Below are 16,014 nucleotides of genomic sequence, written 5' to 3'. Positions count from 1 at the left end.
CGGGGCCAGGCCGGATTCTCCGCTGTCCCAGGTCCTGGAGCACTCCCGCCGGGCAGGTCTGGCTCCTGCCCTGCAGGCCCCTCCCTGGCTGGCCCGGCCCCAGGGTGAGCACGGCCGGACGCCCCAGGCTGGGCGGCCGCGGTCGGGCCTCGCCCCAGAAGCTGCGCTCCGGGCCAGGCGTCCGCGGGGGGCCCCCCGGCGGACTCAGCGCCATACTGACCCCGGGGCTGCCTCCCGGGAGGTTCCGAGGGCGAGGGCGAGGGTGAGCAGGGTTGCGGGGGCCTGCGAGTTCATACGTGTGTGCGTGCTTGTGTGTGTGTGCATATGCATACCAGTGTATGTACAAGTGTGTGGACGTTTGTGCTCACCAGGGGAATTGTGTGCGTGTGTGGAATTGGGTGGTGTGAGGTCCAGGGAGCTGAGTGTGTGGGCAAAGTTGCATGTGTGTGCAAGGGTGATCCTGTGTGGGAGGTGGGTCATGCATGTGTGTGTGTGTGCGTGTGTGTGTGTGTGTGTGTGTGTGTGTGTGTGTGTGATAGAGACATTGCATGTGAAATTTAGTGAAGACTGTGTATGTCAGGGTATCTTGGAGGAAAATGGAAGGGCAGGTGCAATGATACTTGGGGGGGTCTATAGGGGACGTCTGTGGCAAGCTGTGGGGTGTGTGGGTGGATGGTGAATTGTAAGAGTGTAAGAGTTGCAAACGTGGGTTTCCATGTGAGTAGCAGTGAGGGGTGCTTCTGGGGGCCTCAGTGTGAAGGAGTGGAGACCAAGGAAAGTTTGGGAGTACTGATTGCTCTTGGAGGGATGAGTGTGGCCTGGAGCAGTGGGTAATGGTCAGGGCAGGTGTTTGGGGCATGGCCCAGAGAAATTTGGTGATCACATCAGCCCTCTTGCTTTGAGGGCTGGGGAGATGTGTGGGCAGAGCATGAGAGGGCGGGCTTGTCCCTTGTTTGGGGAAGCAGTGGGCAGGGTTATGCTTCAGCTGGAGGGAGCTGCTACCTTACCAGTCACCTGTCACCCAGGTTTTGTGCTCACTCCTGCCTGGGTGCTTCTGTTGGCGCTCCTGCGAGAACATGGTGCAGAAGTACCAGTCTCCTGTCCGCATCTACAAGTACCCATTTGAGCTGGTCATGGCGGTGAGTGACCCCTGGTTCTCCAGCCCCTTGTGTGATGGTGAGAGGGACACAGGAGGTCAGCTGTGCAAAAATGAGAGGGAGCCCCTCAGACTCCCAGATGAGAAGGAAACTGGCGAGTCCAGTTTCTCCCTAGTGACCCTCCACCCAGCCACCCCAGCCTTCTCCACATCTTCTGGAATCCTTGTCCACTGACCACATCACAAGATCTTTCTTTCTCCTTGCTGAAGCAGACTTGTTCTCTCATCTCAACCTCCTCTGACAGAAAACAAGAATATCTTGGGCCAAACCACTGCTGTCACTTTGTGTAATGCTAATAATAGTAATAGTAAATGTACTAATGATGATGAGAGTAGCAGCCATTCACTGAGGGTTTCCAGTGCCAAGTCTTTACATATATTGTTTCATTATTCTCATTTTACTTCCGCTAAACTGTAGCTTGGAGAGGTAAAGGTGGCCCCAAGTTCTGCGGCTGATAAGGGGTGGAGCCAGGGCACAAACCCATGCAGGGGAGTACTCTGGAGCCATGATTTTTTTTTTTGCCATATCCCCCTCCATCCTGCCCAGGGTCTTCCTTCAGTTTGCACATCCCCTCTCCTTTCCTTCAAAGAAGCTGACAGGGGGTGAGTGGGCAGCAGGGGTCCAGGAACAGCCATTTTCAGGGTAGCTTCAGACTGACTGTACGTAAATCAAGTAGCCACTCAGTCGAGGGACTAGAATTGGCTCCCAAGCTCTTAGCCTCCTGGATCAATAATCTTTGCACCATGGGGCAGATGCTGGAAACAAGCAGATGTAGCTTTCCTTCTTGGGGCCATCCTTCTGCCTCTCAGAGGTCCCCTTCCTTGGGAAAAAAAGAGCAATGCTATGGGGTTGTGTTAGGAGTGAATGAGATAATATGCAGTGCCTCTCACCCAGTGCCTGACACACAGTAGGCACTCACTAAATGTGGTTGTCCCTGTTATCACACCACATGGTGTTATAAATGATTGTGTTGAAAGTGTAAGAAACATTGGAATCCCCCCACATCCTCCCTATCCTAACCTATTACTTAATTTCAGCTTTTGATCCAAGAACTTTCATATCAATTGGTACCTCCATGGATATGTGTCCCGACTGGTCTTATTCTACAAATCTACTTATATATGTGTTTATAGTCACATAATGGATTAAAAAAATTTTTTTAACGTTTATTTATTATTGAGAGACAGATACAGAGCATGAGCAGGGGAGGGGTAGAGAGAGGGAGACAAGGAATCTGAAGCAGGCTCCAGGCTCTGAGCTGTCAGCACAGAGCCCGACGCGGGGCTCAAACTCACAAACGTGAGATCATGACCTGAGCCGAAGTCAGTCACTTAACCAACTGAGCCACCCAAGCGCCTCCTTAATGGGTTTTGAAACATCACTGGAATCATTCATACATGTTGTGCTGTTATATGCAGATGGTTCCAGGGCAAGAGGCAGGGGCTAGTATTGACTAGCTGGGTGACCTTGGGCAAATTATTTAACCTCTCTGAGCCTCCATTTCCCATCTGTAAAATGAGGAGTACCAATCCTGGTTTCCAAATCCTGGCACTGTGCATGGATTAAATGAGTCAATATACATAAAGCTCCCAATGCAAGGTCTGGTACAGACCAAATGCTGTTACTGTTATTGTTGCTGCTGCCTGTGGCTGTGTGACTTTCCCGTATTTGTAATGAGGGTCAGACACCAGGGGATGGCGAAGAGTCAGAAATGCTGGGTCCTTGCTACTGCTCTGCTATGCTCTGGCTGTGTGCTATTTAAAAGCCACTGAATGTATCTGAGCCTTGATTTCTTCATGCATGAAATGGGGATGGTTATATGCACTTCATAGGGTTTTCATGAGGATTAAAGATTTTATATATATATATATATATATATATATATATATATATATATATATGTGTGATAAATACATTTATATATATATTATAATGTGGAAGGAATAGGGGGGTGAGGGGCAGGTGCCCCATGCAGGTCTTGGTCCATACCAAATAGACAATAAATGGCAGCTAAATATAAATACTTGTCCTGTAAGGTTCCAGGCACCCTACTTAGTCTAAGACCCTAGGGTTCATTCATTCATTCATTCATTCATTCCCTCATTCATTTAAAAAAAGAGAGATACTATCCCAACCCTTTTGGGACAACCCACAGTCCAGGAACCTATGGTTCTCTACCATGAAGCTGAGACAAATAACTGTAAAATGGAAGACTAATCCTTTTTTTATAATTGCATGAGCTTAATAAATGTAAATTTAATTTAGCATATTTGGGATTCTCCAAAATATTTACAATCATTACACTTTAAAACATGCCCGCTAAAGGAGCACTGAAGGCTGTATTAATAAGGCTGGTAAAGTATTCACATTGAGTTTACTGGAGTATGTTAAGCATATTTTGTAAGCGTCCTGTTCCATAAATGGATACAGAACTCTGCTTACTCCTCTACCTGTTAACAGTCCCTAGATGTTGTTGCATAGAGGCTTGTGGGTACAGCAGGAAACAAGGTTTTCAGATATTCATTTTCTGTATCTGCATTAATTTAAGTTATTTGGGACAACCATGCCCATGTTTCCTTATCTTCCATACAATCCTTATTGGTGAAAGGGCCTCAAGGCTCTGCAATGTTAGCGACAAAGCCACTTTACCGACTGTTTACAAAACATCATTGTCCCCAAAATAGCTGCATAACTCAACATAACTTGCATGCTGTGTGGGCACAAAAGGGTTTTTCTGCACTTAATGTCCGTCTTTGTTTCTCAGCTAAACACTTGCTCTCAGTTTGGGTCAGATGCCAGGGAAGTTTCGGATGAACTCAGCTATTTTCACTGCATCCGAGTGACTAGATGGGCTGGCCTTTGGTTTTTCTGTTTAACAAAACTGACTTGAGAATTAAAACATTGCTTGTTTCAGAAGTCCACCAGCAACAAACACAAATGACTAAAACTGGGCTCAAGGAATTGGTCATAAAATAGCACCGAGGCAACATTTCCAGACCCAGATTAAACAATTAAAAAAAAATTTTTTTTTTTCCTCTTTCATCTCAAAAATGTAACTAATCCAGTGAATGGGCGTCTCTCTCCTTGGGCCAAATCCCCTGGCAGGAATTCTGTTTCTGAAGGGTGGGATTCCAGGGACCTTTGTTTTCTTCTTTCTTGACTGTGTTCTGTATTAATTTGGTTCAAAACAGTCAGCTCGTATTATCTTGGTAAACAGAGGGAAACAGTTAAGACAATGGAGGCAGCTGGTATAAGATTGGAGAGGGTCTTTGGTCCCTTTGTATGTGGGGTCCCTGAAGGTGGTGATGGGGTCTTTGTACATAGACCACAAAGGCCGTGTCTTGCACTTCGGACTGTGGTCACTTGAACATCGAAGGCCACTCTCTGGTCAGCCTACAGCCTGTTGTGAATGGTTTCTGGGTTCTGGCCTCTTCTCCCAGACGGATGGTTGCTAAGAGGCAGATCCATCATCTGGGTCCCTGCCCTAGATTCACACCTGGAAAATGGAGGTCATAAAGGCTCCTGTTCCTCATAGAGTTGAAGTGAGGATTGACTGAAGGGACAGGGATGCCCGGGCAGGGCCTGGCTCATTGTTAATGCTGGTGAAATATTGTTTAGGCTTATTGTAATTATTTATTGTTTTCATAGCTTTATTGAGCTATAACTCATATACCCATTTGAAACGTAAGGGTCAGTGGTTTTTAGGATTCATAGAGTTGTGTAACTATGACTACTGTCAGTTTTAAAACATTTTCATCGACCCAAAAAGAAACCCTGTACCCATCAGCAGTCCTCTCCGATCCCCACACCCCAGCCCCTGACGACCACTAGTCTACTTTCTGTCTCTGTGGATTTGCCTGTTTGGGACATTTCCTATAGATGGAACCATGCAACATATGGCCCTTGGTGACAGGCTTCTCTCATTGAGCATCATGTTTTCAAGGCTCATCCATGTTGTATCGTATCAGCACTTCATCCCTTTTTATGGCTGAATACTATTCCATTGCCTGGATAGACCATATTTGTTTATTCATTCATCATTGTTTCCTGTGTTGGTCTGTTATGAATAACACCGCTATGAACACAGATGCACAAGTTTTTGTGTGGATATATTCTTTCCAAAGAAATCCCTGCCATGAATTATAGTGATTATTTGGCAGGTTTAAGCAAATTTTATTTTTAAAATTTTATTTAACAAGCATGTTCACGTCCCAGACACTGTTCTGAGCCCATCCAAATATTAAGTCAAGTACCTCTCCTAAGCATCCCATGAGACAGGTTCTGTGGGTGGCACCATTCTACAGAGGAAGAAACCGAGGCACGGGAAGGATGAATGGATTACCCAAGGCCACAAAGCAAACATGAGGTGGCTGGGGACTTCACTGCAGGCAGTTTAGCTCCAGAATCCACATTCCCAATCATGAGCTCTGCCATTTGTCAGAGCTGAGGATCTCAACTTTTTGAGGTAGATCTGGGCCCAGGGAGCAGTCTTGTGGGGATGGTTACCACCAAAGCTGTGCCCCGAATGCCTGTATTCCATCAGGACACCACAAAGGGGAGCACAGCCAGAACCCACAGACCCTGGCCTCCTGGGGGGCAGCAGATGCTGACAGAGCCTGGAAGCAGTTACCGACCCAATGCTCTGTGTGTCCAGCCCTGAGACTTGCTCAGAGTCAGGTAGTTTCATAGCAGCCTTAACTGCAGAGGAAGGAAAAACAAAGGCTTTCAGAGCATAAGGCAACTGTCCCCTGGTCAGTGTATTCATATGCTAGGGCTGCATAACAAAGCACCACAATGGAGGTTGGCTTAGAACAACAGAAATCTAGAGGCCGGACATCCAAGGTCAAGGTGTCAGCAGGACTGTGCTTCCTCTGAAGGTGCTTGGGAGGGATCTGTTCTGGGATTCTCTCCTGGCATCTGACAGTTCTTTGGTTTGTGGGAGCATAACTACAAACTTCACCTGGCATATTTCCTGTGTGTGTGCCTCTGGGTCCAAACTTCTGTTTCTATTAGGACACTAGTCGTACCAGATTTATAAGTACCCTCTACTGACCTCAATTTTAACTTGATTGACCTCTGTAAAGAACTTCTTTCCAAATAGGGTTACATCCTGAGGTACCTGGGGCCTAGAACTCCAACCATACCTTTTTTAGGGGGACGCAATTCAGCCCATTTATGCTCACTAGCTCAGTAAATGGCATCATCAGTAAATGGCAGAGATTTTAATTTAGGGAAATCTGACCCCATAGCTTGCACTCACAGCCAGACACTCCAGATTCTGGCTCTGACGTTCAGTAAACACCTGTGCACCAGTGGCCGCGGCAGCTTCAGGAATGACCTGGCTGCCTCTTGTCCGGGCACTGCCCTGGGATCCCAGTGGGGCTCCAAAGCCCCGTGACTTGAGCTCATCTCAGATTCTGCAAATCTAAAGAAGGAACATGGCTCGGGGTAGAATTTCTTCAGCAATAGGCTTTTCACACAGAGGAAGGGTTATGGAGGTGAGGGCTGTCATCAGCAATTAAGTGTTAAAATATTTAAAGACCTGGCCTTTTGTATTGATAAACAGCTTGTAATTTAGCAAATGGGTTATTAATAAGGAGCAGCCTCTGGAGGTAAATCCTTGCAGCTCAGGCCAAGGGTAGTTACAGTTGGACTGGTTGTTATGGACGTAGTTTTAATAAAGCAGCAGGGGCCTCATTTAAATGAGTTTAAATTAGTTCCCTGGAGCCCATCATATGATCCTGTTGCTAACAGATTAAGGGAAGCGACATTTTCCACCCTGGATTGCTTACAGGACCTGGGAGAACAGAAGTGATCCATCACACAGCAAAGTGATCTTCTGATTTCAGAAGTACATTTTAGGTCCTTACTCATTAGTTAATTCAAATATTAATTCACACACGTGTTTGTGTATGCATCCTACAAATATTTTTTTTTATGTTTATTTATTTTTGAGAGAAACAGAACATGAGCAGGGGAGGGTCAGAGAGAGAGAGGGAGACACAGAACCAGAAGCAGCCTCCAGCTCTGAGCTGTCAGCACAGAGCCCGACACGGAGCTTGAACGCACCAACCATGAGATCATGACCTGAGCCGAAGCCAGATGCCTAAACGACTGAGCCAGCCAGACGCCCCCCTACAAATATTTTTTAATGTTTATTTATTTTTGAAATGAAGAGACAGAGTGCAAGAAGGGGAGGGACAGAGAGAGAGGGAGATACAGAATCTGAAACAGGCTCCAGGCTCTAAGCTGTCAGCACAGAGCCCGATGCAGGGCTTGAAACCACGAACCACCAGATCGTGACCTGAGCCAAAGTCAGGTGCTTAATGGACTCAGCCACCCAGGTGCCCCTGCATCCTATAAATATTTATTGAGTTTCGTTGTATCCCAAGCAGCATGCTGAGTGTAGGGGCTACAACATAGTTGATTCCTAGCACTTGTTGAAATGCATCATGATTCTGTTGGTTTCCTTCCTTGTTTATTTATATGGGCCTTTCTCATAAAAGTAAGTTTCAGGAAGGTGGAGACTATGTCTATCTTGTTCTGGTTCTCCCGACATAATCCCTTCCTGCCCTCAGAGAGCTTGCAGTGGTGTGGGGGGTGTGTGTGTGTGTGTGTGTGTGTGTGTGTGTGTGTGTGTTTCCGAGAGAGACAGAGAGAGAGAGAAAGAGAGAGAGACAGAGAGACAGACAGAGAGAGACAGAGAGAGACAGAGAGAGACAGACAGAGGAACTAGGCAAATGCTGTGTAGCTATGTATGTAGCTATGTATGCTAATTCATAATAGGGAATGAACAGAGTATTGTAGGAACAAGGGAAGGGGCCATTTAAGGGTCTTTTAAGTCATTCAGGCTGAGCCTTGCCAAGGGGAGGAGGGCCCACTGTGTGCAGAGAAGGAGCAGACCTTCTCTCTGAAGAAAGAAATGTGGCTCATATGAGCTCCAGTGTGATTTAGAAAGTGATTGGCAGGGTCAATTCAAGTCTGTTCAAGGACCTCGGGAGCTTTGGAAGGTTTAAGCATGCGTGACATGGTCAGATTTCGGGTTTAAGTAGATCGGAGGGGGTTTTCCATCCCAGAGGCCAGGAGAACATGGAGAAGCAGAGGTGACAGAGGCTGGGCACATTCCTGAGACACTTGAAAATCTAAAATAGCGTTTCCCTCCCATCAAGATCCTGACATACCGCTAAATGTCAGGACGCTCTAGGCGGGCGTCTGTCTCTTTGTCCCTCCCTGAACCACCAAGGGCACCAGCTGATCCTAGAAATTTGTGGGCACAGAGTGTGTTCGGAGGAGGAGAGTTTCCTCCACCCTGCTCCCCATGCGTGGGTGAGAATCCACAGCAGGTTTTTGTGCAGTTGCCGGGCGGGGCGGCCAGGCTGTGCTTTCCCCTCGGTGCTGCAAGAGACTGGGCGTTCCAATGGTGTGAGCTCACGACAGAGGGACACAGTCCTGGACAAAGTGACATCCAAATCCAGTCCGTGAGAAGAAGGGATAGAATTGGAGCAAATAACACCTGGGGCCCTACTAACTGCGCCCATGCTGCAGCCTTAGGACCAGGAAACTGAAATACAGGGAGAAGTGTTCCCTGGAACCTCGTTGAGGGCTGATTCTTCGGCCAAGAGCCGTGGCTGTACCCCTCTCCATGATTGCAGAGGGGAACAACTCAGGGGCTTATTCATCTGTGTGAGAGGCACCTTCCAGGACTCAGCTTTCTGCCGGTGGAGCATAGACAGCAATCCACAGGCACAGGTTACCCTCTGGGCCTGTGGCAGTGTCCTGGCAAGTGTAGACAGTAGCGGGGGGCCCTGCACTGCTCCCCCTACTCTTCCAGGTAGATACATGTCAGTGGTTCCAACTTCCTGCTTTCATTCTCCAACACCAGCTCCTCCCTCCTCCTCAGCCTCCTTTCCTTCCTTCCTTCCTTCGGCAAATATTAGCTGGGTGTCGACAGCATCCCAGGTGTTGTACAACGCACTGGGGAATCCAGGGATGAAGAAAACAGACACACAGAGAGAGGTGTTGACTATAAACAAACACAACATACACACATAATATCCTATTTCAAATCACAATCAATTCTCCCGGTAGGGCTGATAAACCATCCAGGAGATGGCTTACTCTTTTTTTAAATCTTTTAAAAATGTATTCATATTTGAGAGACAGAGAATGAGCGGAGGAGAGGCAGAGAGAAAGGGAGACACAGAATCTGAAGCAGGCTCTAGGCTTTGAGCTTTTAGCACAGAGCCTGAGGTGGGGCTCGAACTCACAAACCGTGAGGTCATGACCAGAGCCAAAGTTGGATACTTAACCGACTGAGCTGCCCAGGTGCCCCTCTTTTTTTTTTTTTAATTTGTGGTAAAATATATATAATGCAAAATTTCTCATTTATCCATTTTTTTTTAAAAAAGCTTAACCTTTTTTAGGGGCGCCTGGGTGGCGCAGTCGGTTGAGCGTCCGACTTCAGCCAGGTCACGATCTTGCCGTCCGCGAGTTCGAGCCCCGCGTCAGGCTCTGGGCTGATGGCTCAGAGCCTGGAGCCTGTTTCCGATTCTGTGTCTCCCTCTCTCTCTGCCCCTCCCCCGTTCATGCTCTGTCTCTCTCTGTCCCAAAAATAAATAAACGTTGAAAAAAAAAATTAAAAAAAAAAAAAGCTTAACCTTTTTTAAGTGTACTGTTCTGTTCAGCATTAAGTGCATATACACTGTTGCACAAGCGCTCACCACCACCCATCCCGAGAACTCTTTCAGCTTCTCAAACTGATACTGTGCCCCCATTAAACACTAACTCCCCATCCCTCCTGCCCCGCCAGCCCCTAGTACCCAGCCTTCTACTCTCTGTCAATGAGTCTGACTACTTCAGGAACACATACAGGTGGAGCCATATAGTATTTGTCCTTTTGCGTCTGACTTCTTTCACTAAGCGTGATGTTTTTGAAGTTCATCCATGTTGTAGCATGAATCAGTGCTTCCTTTCTTTTTATGGGTGAATAATATTCCACTGTATGGACGGACCACATTTTGTTTGTCTATACATCTGTCAATGGACATTTGGGATGTTTCTACTGTTTGGCTATTATGAATGATTCTGTAAAAGTATCTGTTCAAATGCCTGTTGCTTTACTCTTGTCCATTTAAAAAAATCTATGACGTGGGGCGCCTGGATGCTTCAGTTGGTTAAGCATCTGACTCTTGATTTTGGCTCAGGTCATGATCTCACATTCGTGGGTTCGAGCCCCATGCTGGGCCCTGAGCTGACAGCATGGAGCCTGCTTGGGAGTCTCTCTCTCCCTCTCTCTCTCTGCCCTCCCCCACCCCTCTAAATAAATAAATAAAATAAACTTAAAAAAACAACTACGATGTGATGTCTGGCACTGTGCTAAGTGCCTTAAACATATTACCTCCCTTTAATCTTCACTGTAGTCCTTACAAAGTAGATATCATGATCTTTCTCATTATCTTCTCTCTCTCTTTTCTTTCTTCTTCTTCTTCTTCTTCTTCTTCTTCTTCTTCTTCTTCTTCTTCTTTGAGGGAACTGAGTCTCAGAGGAGTTAAGTCGAGGTTGCCCAGCTGGCACATGGCGAGGTTGCCCAGCTGGCACAGTAAACCCTGTGCTTTGACTCTGCTGTCCACCACACTGAGGCTTGCCCCTTTGCTATGTCCACATGTCTTGGCTGCAGGGTCCTTGTGACCCTTTGTCTCCATCTTTTGTGTCTCCAGAGCTAGCTTTAATTAGAATAGCAGCAGCTTGTTCAGCTACAGGACTGTCCAGGTGTACCTGTTTTTATAGATTGTATACAGCCCTCATTTCAAAAGGCTCCAGAGTCACGTTGCCCGGGTTCTCCCATGCCCACTACCCCTTATCAGCTGGGACGACACCACTGCCGTAGGATATCTCATTCACCAAGCTCTAGCTCAGCAACTTGGCCAAAGTTGAGGGAACCGATACAGTGGAACGTTATTCAACTGTGAAAAAGGAAGGAAACACTGACGCATGCTATAGTGTGGTGAATCTCGTATACATCATGCCGAGCAAAGGAAGCCAGATACCAAAGGTCACACACCGTATGATTCCACGTACATGAGATGTCCAGAAAAAGCAAATCTACAGAGATCGAAAGTGGATTAGTGGTTGCCTAGGGCTGGGGTGGGGGCAGAGGGGACAGACTGTAATCGGTAGCGAATTTCTTTTTGGGGTGATGACAATGTTCTGGAACGAGAGAGTGGTGATGGTTGCGCAACTCTGTGAATGTGCTAAAACTCACTGAACCGAACACTTTAAAAGGGTGCATTTTGGGGCGCCTGGGTGGCGCAGTCGGTTAAGCGTCCGACTTCAGCCAGGTCACGATCTCGCGGTCTGTGAGTTCGAGCCCCGCGTCGGGCTCTGGGCTGATGGCTCAGAGCCTGGAGCCTGCTTCCGATTCTGTGTCTCCCTCTCTCTCTGCCCCTCCCCCGTTCATGCTCTGTCTCTCTCTGTCCCAAAAATAAATAAACGTTGAAAAAAAAAATTAAAAAAAAATAAATAAATAAAAGGGTGCATTTTACGGTATGAGAATTATATCTCAGTTTTTAAAAAAAGTTGGGGGAGCTGAGAGGATAGATTCTTGTCTGTCATGGGGTCTCCCAGGCTTCAAGGGGGCAGGTGGGATCTTCAAGGAAGGCTCCTGAGGAGTGTGACAGGGGAGGCAGATGCCTTGCCTGAGGTCACGCAGTGGTCAGTGCCCTGAATGCAGCCTGCAGTGTGGAAAGGGAAGACAAAGTTAATGTGGTCCGGATCTTCTCTCCACTCTCTTAGTGGAAGGTTTGGGATAAGCAGCTTCCAGCTTTTTTTGAATTTGCTTGAGGAAGAGCAGGAAGGAAGGGGGGGGGGGAGGAGAGGAGGCAGCAGCTGTCAAGTGATTAGCAGAAATAGCTTTTCTGTACTTTATAGAATCTCACTCTTTTTTAAAATTTAAATTTATTTAACAAATGCTTATGTAGAACGAACCATGTGCCAGGCACTGTTCTCAGCACTTTACAAAAACGGACTCCTTTATTCCCCCCCACACATCCCACAACACAGCAAGGTAGCGACTTTTCTTATTCTCCTTTTAACAAATGAATGCATTAAGGAGCTCAGAGCTTGAGGACTCCTTCAAGGCCACACAGCTGGTAAGAGGCAGAGATTTGGACCCAAGCCCCAGAGTCCATGTTCTTAATGGGTATGCAATGCTGTCATTCATTCACTCATTCATCATGTAAATGTCTACTGAGTGTTGACTATGTCACTTTGACAAGTTGGGGGCGTGGTGGGAGGGGAAAAAACTCACTGCCAGGGGCCGATGACTTCTGATGTCAGAAACGGGTACAACGGAGGGCTCATTGGGAGTGGATGACTGCACTTGACAGATGAGGCTGAAGGGAGAGAGAGGACATGCTGTGCTCAAGGAGGTAGGTTCCTGGGTGTAGGCAAGTCTGGCTAGGAGGCCAGCCGCCCATCTCCACTTGCTAAGTGTGTCACTGTGGAGTTTTGCAGGATGGAGGCCCACGGGAGGCAGTCAACGGAAGTTTCCACTGGTCTCTGCCTACCCCAGCTGTGGCCCTGCATGGGCGGGTTCTGGGCCTTGGACCAGCTTCCTTTCTGAGCCAGGAGGCTTGGGTGTCCTTCTCCAGCCACCTGGCAAAAGAGCTGTAACTGAATCCCTTCTGCTACTTTGTGTCCCCGAGGGGGCCAAACCATGTGTGTGTTCGGCACAGAGAAACTCAGGCCTGATTTGTGGGAACAGGAGTCCGCAGAGAGGATCCTGTGGACTGTTTGATCCTCTAAGACCCTATGATGGGCCAAAACCAAAGGTGCCCCTGACTCACAGGTTTTAGGTCAGCAGGACTCAGCATTTCCAGACTCTTGACGCTTGTGATGTAGCTAAAGTCCCCTGAGGGGCGGGGCAGAGTGGTTCAGGGCTGAGGTCTGGGTCAGACCGGTTGCGCTCCAACCCCACCACTTCCTGACCGTGTGATGCCTTCCCAAACCTCAACTCGCTTATCTGTAAAATGGGGAAATTCTAATTCCCATCTCGGGGCACTGCAAAGAAATACAGTTAGCGCCCTAAAAATATCATAGCAACAATGTCTGACACTGGACCTCACAACCCCAGGGACTCTCTGGCTGGAGATATGCCACTGGATGGACCCTGTATTTTGGGCCCCCCGCCTTCTGGATGGAGCCTGAGTTCTGGCCGTTCCCCTCACCAGTGCCTGGCATGTCTCCATCAATGCAGCAGCCATTACTTACTTGAGAAGGTAGCACCTTCCCTTTCAGGGTCAGGGACAGTTGTGCCCACGCACCCATCTGCTGCCGCCCAGCCCTCTGCCCTCCGCTGTTATCTGGGGGCTCCAGATGGAGCTCTTCTGACAAGAGGGTTGTTACAACAGGAAGTCAGCCTTCCTTGGATGCATGCGTTGAATCCATGGCCTGTCATTCCCCTCCCAGGACACCTTTCTGGGGCTTTTTGGATCACCAGCAAGTTTAAGTTATTTTTTTCTTTGCTTGTGAGCATTTATTAGCCCTAGTGTGTCCCAAGAACTGAGACAGGCATGTGTGAGGTCAGTGCTGTGGAAAAGCATGTAGCCCAGGCCTCTGGCACACAACACACAAGCTAGTACATGGCTAAAGGATGTGATAAATGGTATTGAGGAAATGAATGGGCTAAAAGGACAGAATAGGGAAGAAGACAGTCTTGCAGGGGAGAAGGTGGGGGAAGATGTCCCACAAAGAAGGACCAGCACAGATGAGTCCCTGAAGCCAGAGCATCTCTTCAGCCCCCCGGTCCAGGTGTCCTACCTCTCTGGAAACCCCAGTTACTCAAGCCTTCTTCTTCCTTCACTATCAAGTAAATTGATTAGTGGTCCAAGCAGACGGAACGGCCAGTGCAAAGGCTCTATGGTAGGAACAGGTGGTGGGCACATGAGTGTCCCGGGGTTGACATTAAAAAGTACCACAAAAATAATAAATAAATAAATAAATAATAAAAAGTACCACAAACTGGGTGGCTTAAACAGCAGAAACTTTTTTACTCCACAGTCTGAAGGCTAAACACCAGAGATCAAGGTGTTGGTAGAGTAGGTTCCCTCTACAGGCTTGAAGGAGAATCGGTTCCATGTCTTTCTCCTACCTTCTGGTGTTGCTGGTAATCTTTGGAGTCCTTGGCCGGTAGAGGAATCACCCAAACCTGTGCCTTCATCTTTACATGGTGAAGACACTATATGAGTGTCTGTGACCAAATGTCCCTCAGTCATATTGGATTAGCAGTCTCCCCACCCCCACCCCCACTCTAGTATGACCTCATCTTAACTAATTACATTTGCGACGACCTATTTCCAGATAAGGTCACATTCAGAGGTACTGGGTAGGACACATGAATTTTGTTGGTGGCGGGAAGGGGGCACAAGTCAACCCATAAAAATGTGTTTTAGAAAGAACAAGGTCGGGGACACCTGAGTGGCTTAGCCAGTTAAGTGTCTGACTTCGGCTTAGGTCATGATCTCACAGTTTGTGAGTTTAAGCCCCGCATTAGGCTCTGTGCTGACAGCTCAGAGCCTGGAGCCTGCTTCAGATTGTGTGTTGTGTGTGTGTGTGTGTGTGTGTGTGTGTGTGTGCCCCCCTCCCCTGCTCACACTCTGTGTCTCTCTCAAAAATAAATAAACATTTAAAAAAGCAGAAGAAAAGAAAAGAAACAGCAAGGCTGGCGTGGCTGGAGCAGAGTGAAGGTGGCTAGTGGGAGAGATTGCCTGGAGCCTGGCTGGCCACAGCAAGGAGTGTGGGACACATTCTGAGCATCTAGGCCTGTTCTGACTACGTCATTTCATCTGGGGAGAAGGAGAGACTGTAGAATAGTCAGAGGAAGTGCAGAAACTCAAGGGCAGTGTGGCCGCCGCCAGTAGGAGTTGAAGTACTAAGTGTGGAGAAGGGAGAAATTGTGACCACAGGGCCCCAGGGCCAATGCCTGGCTGTTTCCCAGCTGCCCAGGAGAACAAGCTAGCTGCTGAGCAAGGTGTTCCTGAAGGAGTGGGGTACTGGGCCACAATGGGATTCAAATCCACATTCACCAGTTTTCATTGTGTGACCTTGGGTTAGTTACTTAGCCTCTCTGGGTTCCAATTTTTTCATTTGTCAAATGAGGATGCCATTCAGAGGACGAAATGGAAGAAAATGCACAGCTGGGGGAGCACAGTGAAGGCTCCTTGAGTGCCAACTGCTCTGAGACAACATCTGGTGACCTCCTCACCATCCCATTTTACAGATGAGGAAATAGAGGCTCAGAGAGGGCAAGTGACTTGCCCAAGGTCCCCCATCCCATTTTACAGATGAGGAAATAGAGGCTCAGAGAGGGCAAGTGACTTGCCCAAGGTCCCTCAGTGAGAAAGTAGAAGAGACATGAACTGAGCCTGTCCAGTTCCGAAACACGCACCCCTTTCCTTCTACATACTTTCAAAAAATGTCAACATCCCTCTGCCTGTCACAGAGGTGGGCCCAGGCCAGCGCCTCTGGTTCCCTCCTGCATTGGATCCCAAGGAAGTACTCAGATAGGGCTGGTCAGGAGCAGTTTTTGCAGACCTGTGTTCTGCTGCATTTGAGTCTTGTTGCCTGGGGAATGAAAATTCTGGTTGTCTTCAGTGAACCGCCCGGCGAGCTTGAGCTTGGGTTTCATACTCTGGGATGCAAGCTTGGGATATACCCATTTTCCAGGTGGTAAAAGAGGCTTAGAGAAAGAAAGGGTGTGCCTCTGTCGGGAGGAAGTAGAACTGTGGCCACCAGCACAGAATTTGCCCACTTTGCTTTGTCCGCTATGCAGGCTTCTGATAAGTGCCTGCCTACTGCGCAC

General features: G+C 47.9%; 1 protein-coding gene across 3 annotated transcripts in view; it reads left to right on the top strand.

Moving 5' to 3' along the window:
• The first annotated feature begins 17 nt into the window (after nt 1-17).
• Nucleotides 18-16,014, top strand: part of SEC14L5 (SEC14 like lipid binding 5) — a 42,608-nt gene continuing 26,611 nt past the window's right edge. The window contains exons 1-2 of one of the 3 annotated variants that reach the window (XM_086691410.1): nt 18-262; nt 1,026-1,139. In XM_086691410.1, the coding sequence (XP_086547536.1) occupies nt 1,077-1,139 (63 nt within the window). In that variant the 5' untranslated portion in view covers nt 18-262; nt 1,026-1,076. Of the gene's footprint in view, nt 263-1,025; nt 1,140-12,504; nt 12,584-16,014 lie in introns of those variants that run through there. The other 2 variants (XM_086691408.1, XM_086691409.1) reach the window with 2 other exon arrangements.

This window comes from Puma concolor, chromosome E3 (genome assembly GCF_028749965.1).
Source record: "Puma concolor isolate L17-30 chromosome E3, mPumCon1.1.hap2, whole genome shotgun sequence".
Taxonomy (NCBI): domain Eukaryota; kingdom Metazoa; phylum Chordata; class Mammalia; order Carnivora; family Felidae; genus Puma; species Puma concolor.
Note: the sequence above shows the minus strand (reverse complement) of the source record. Positions and strands in the feature narration are given on the sequence as shown.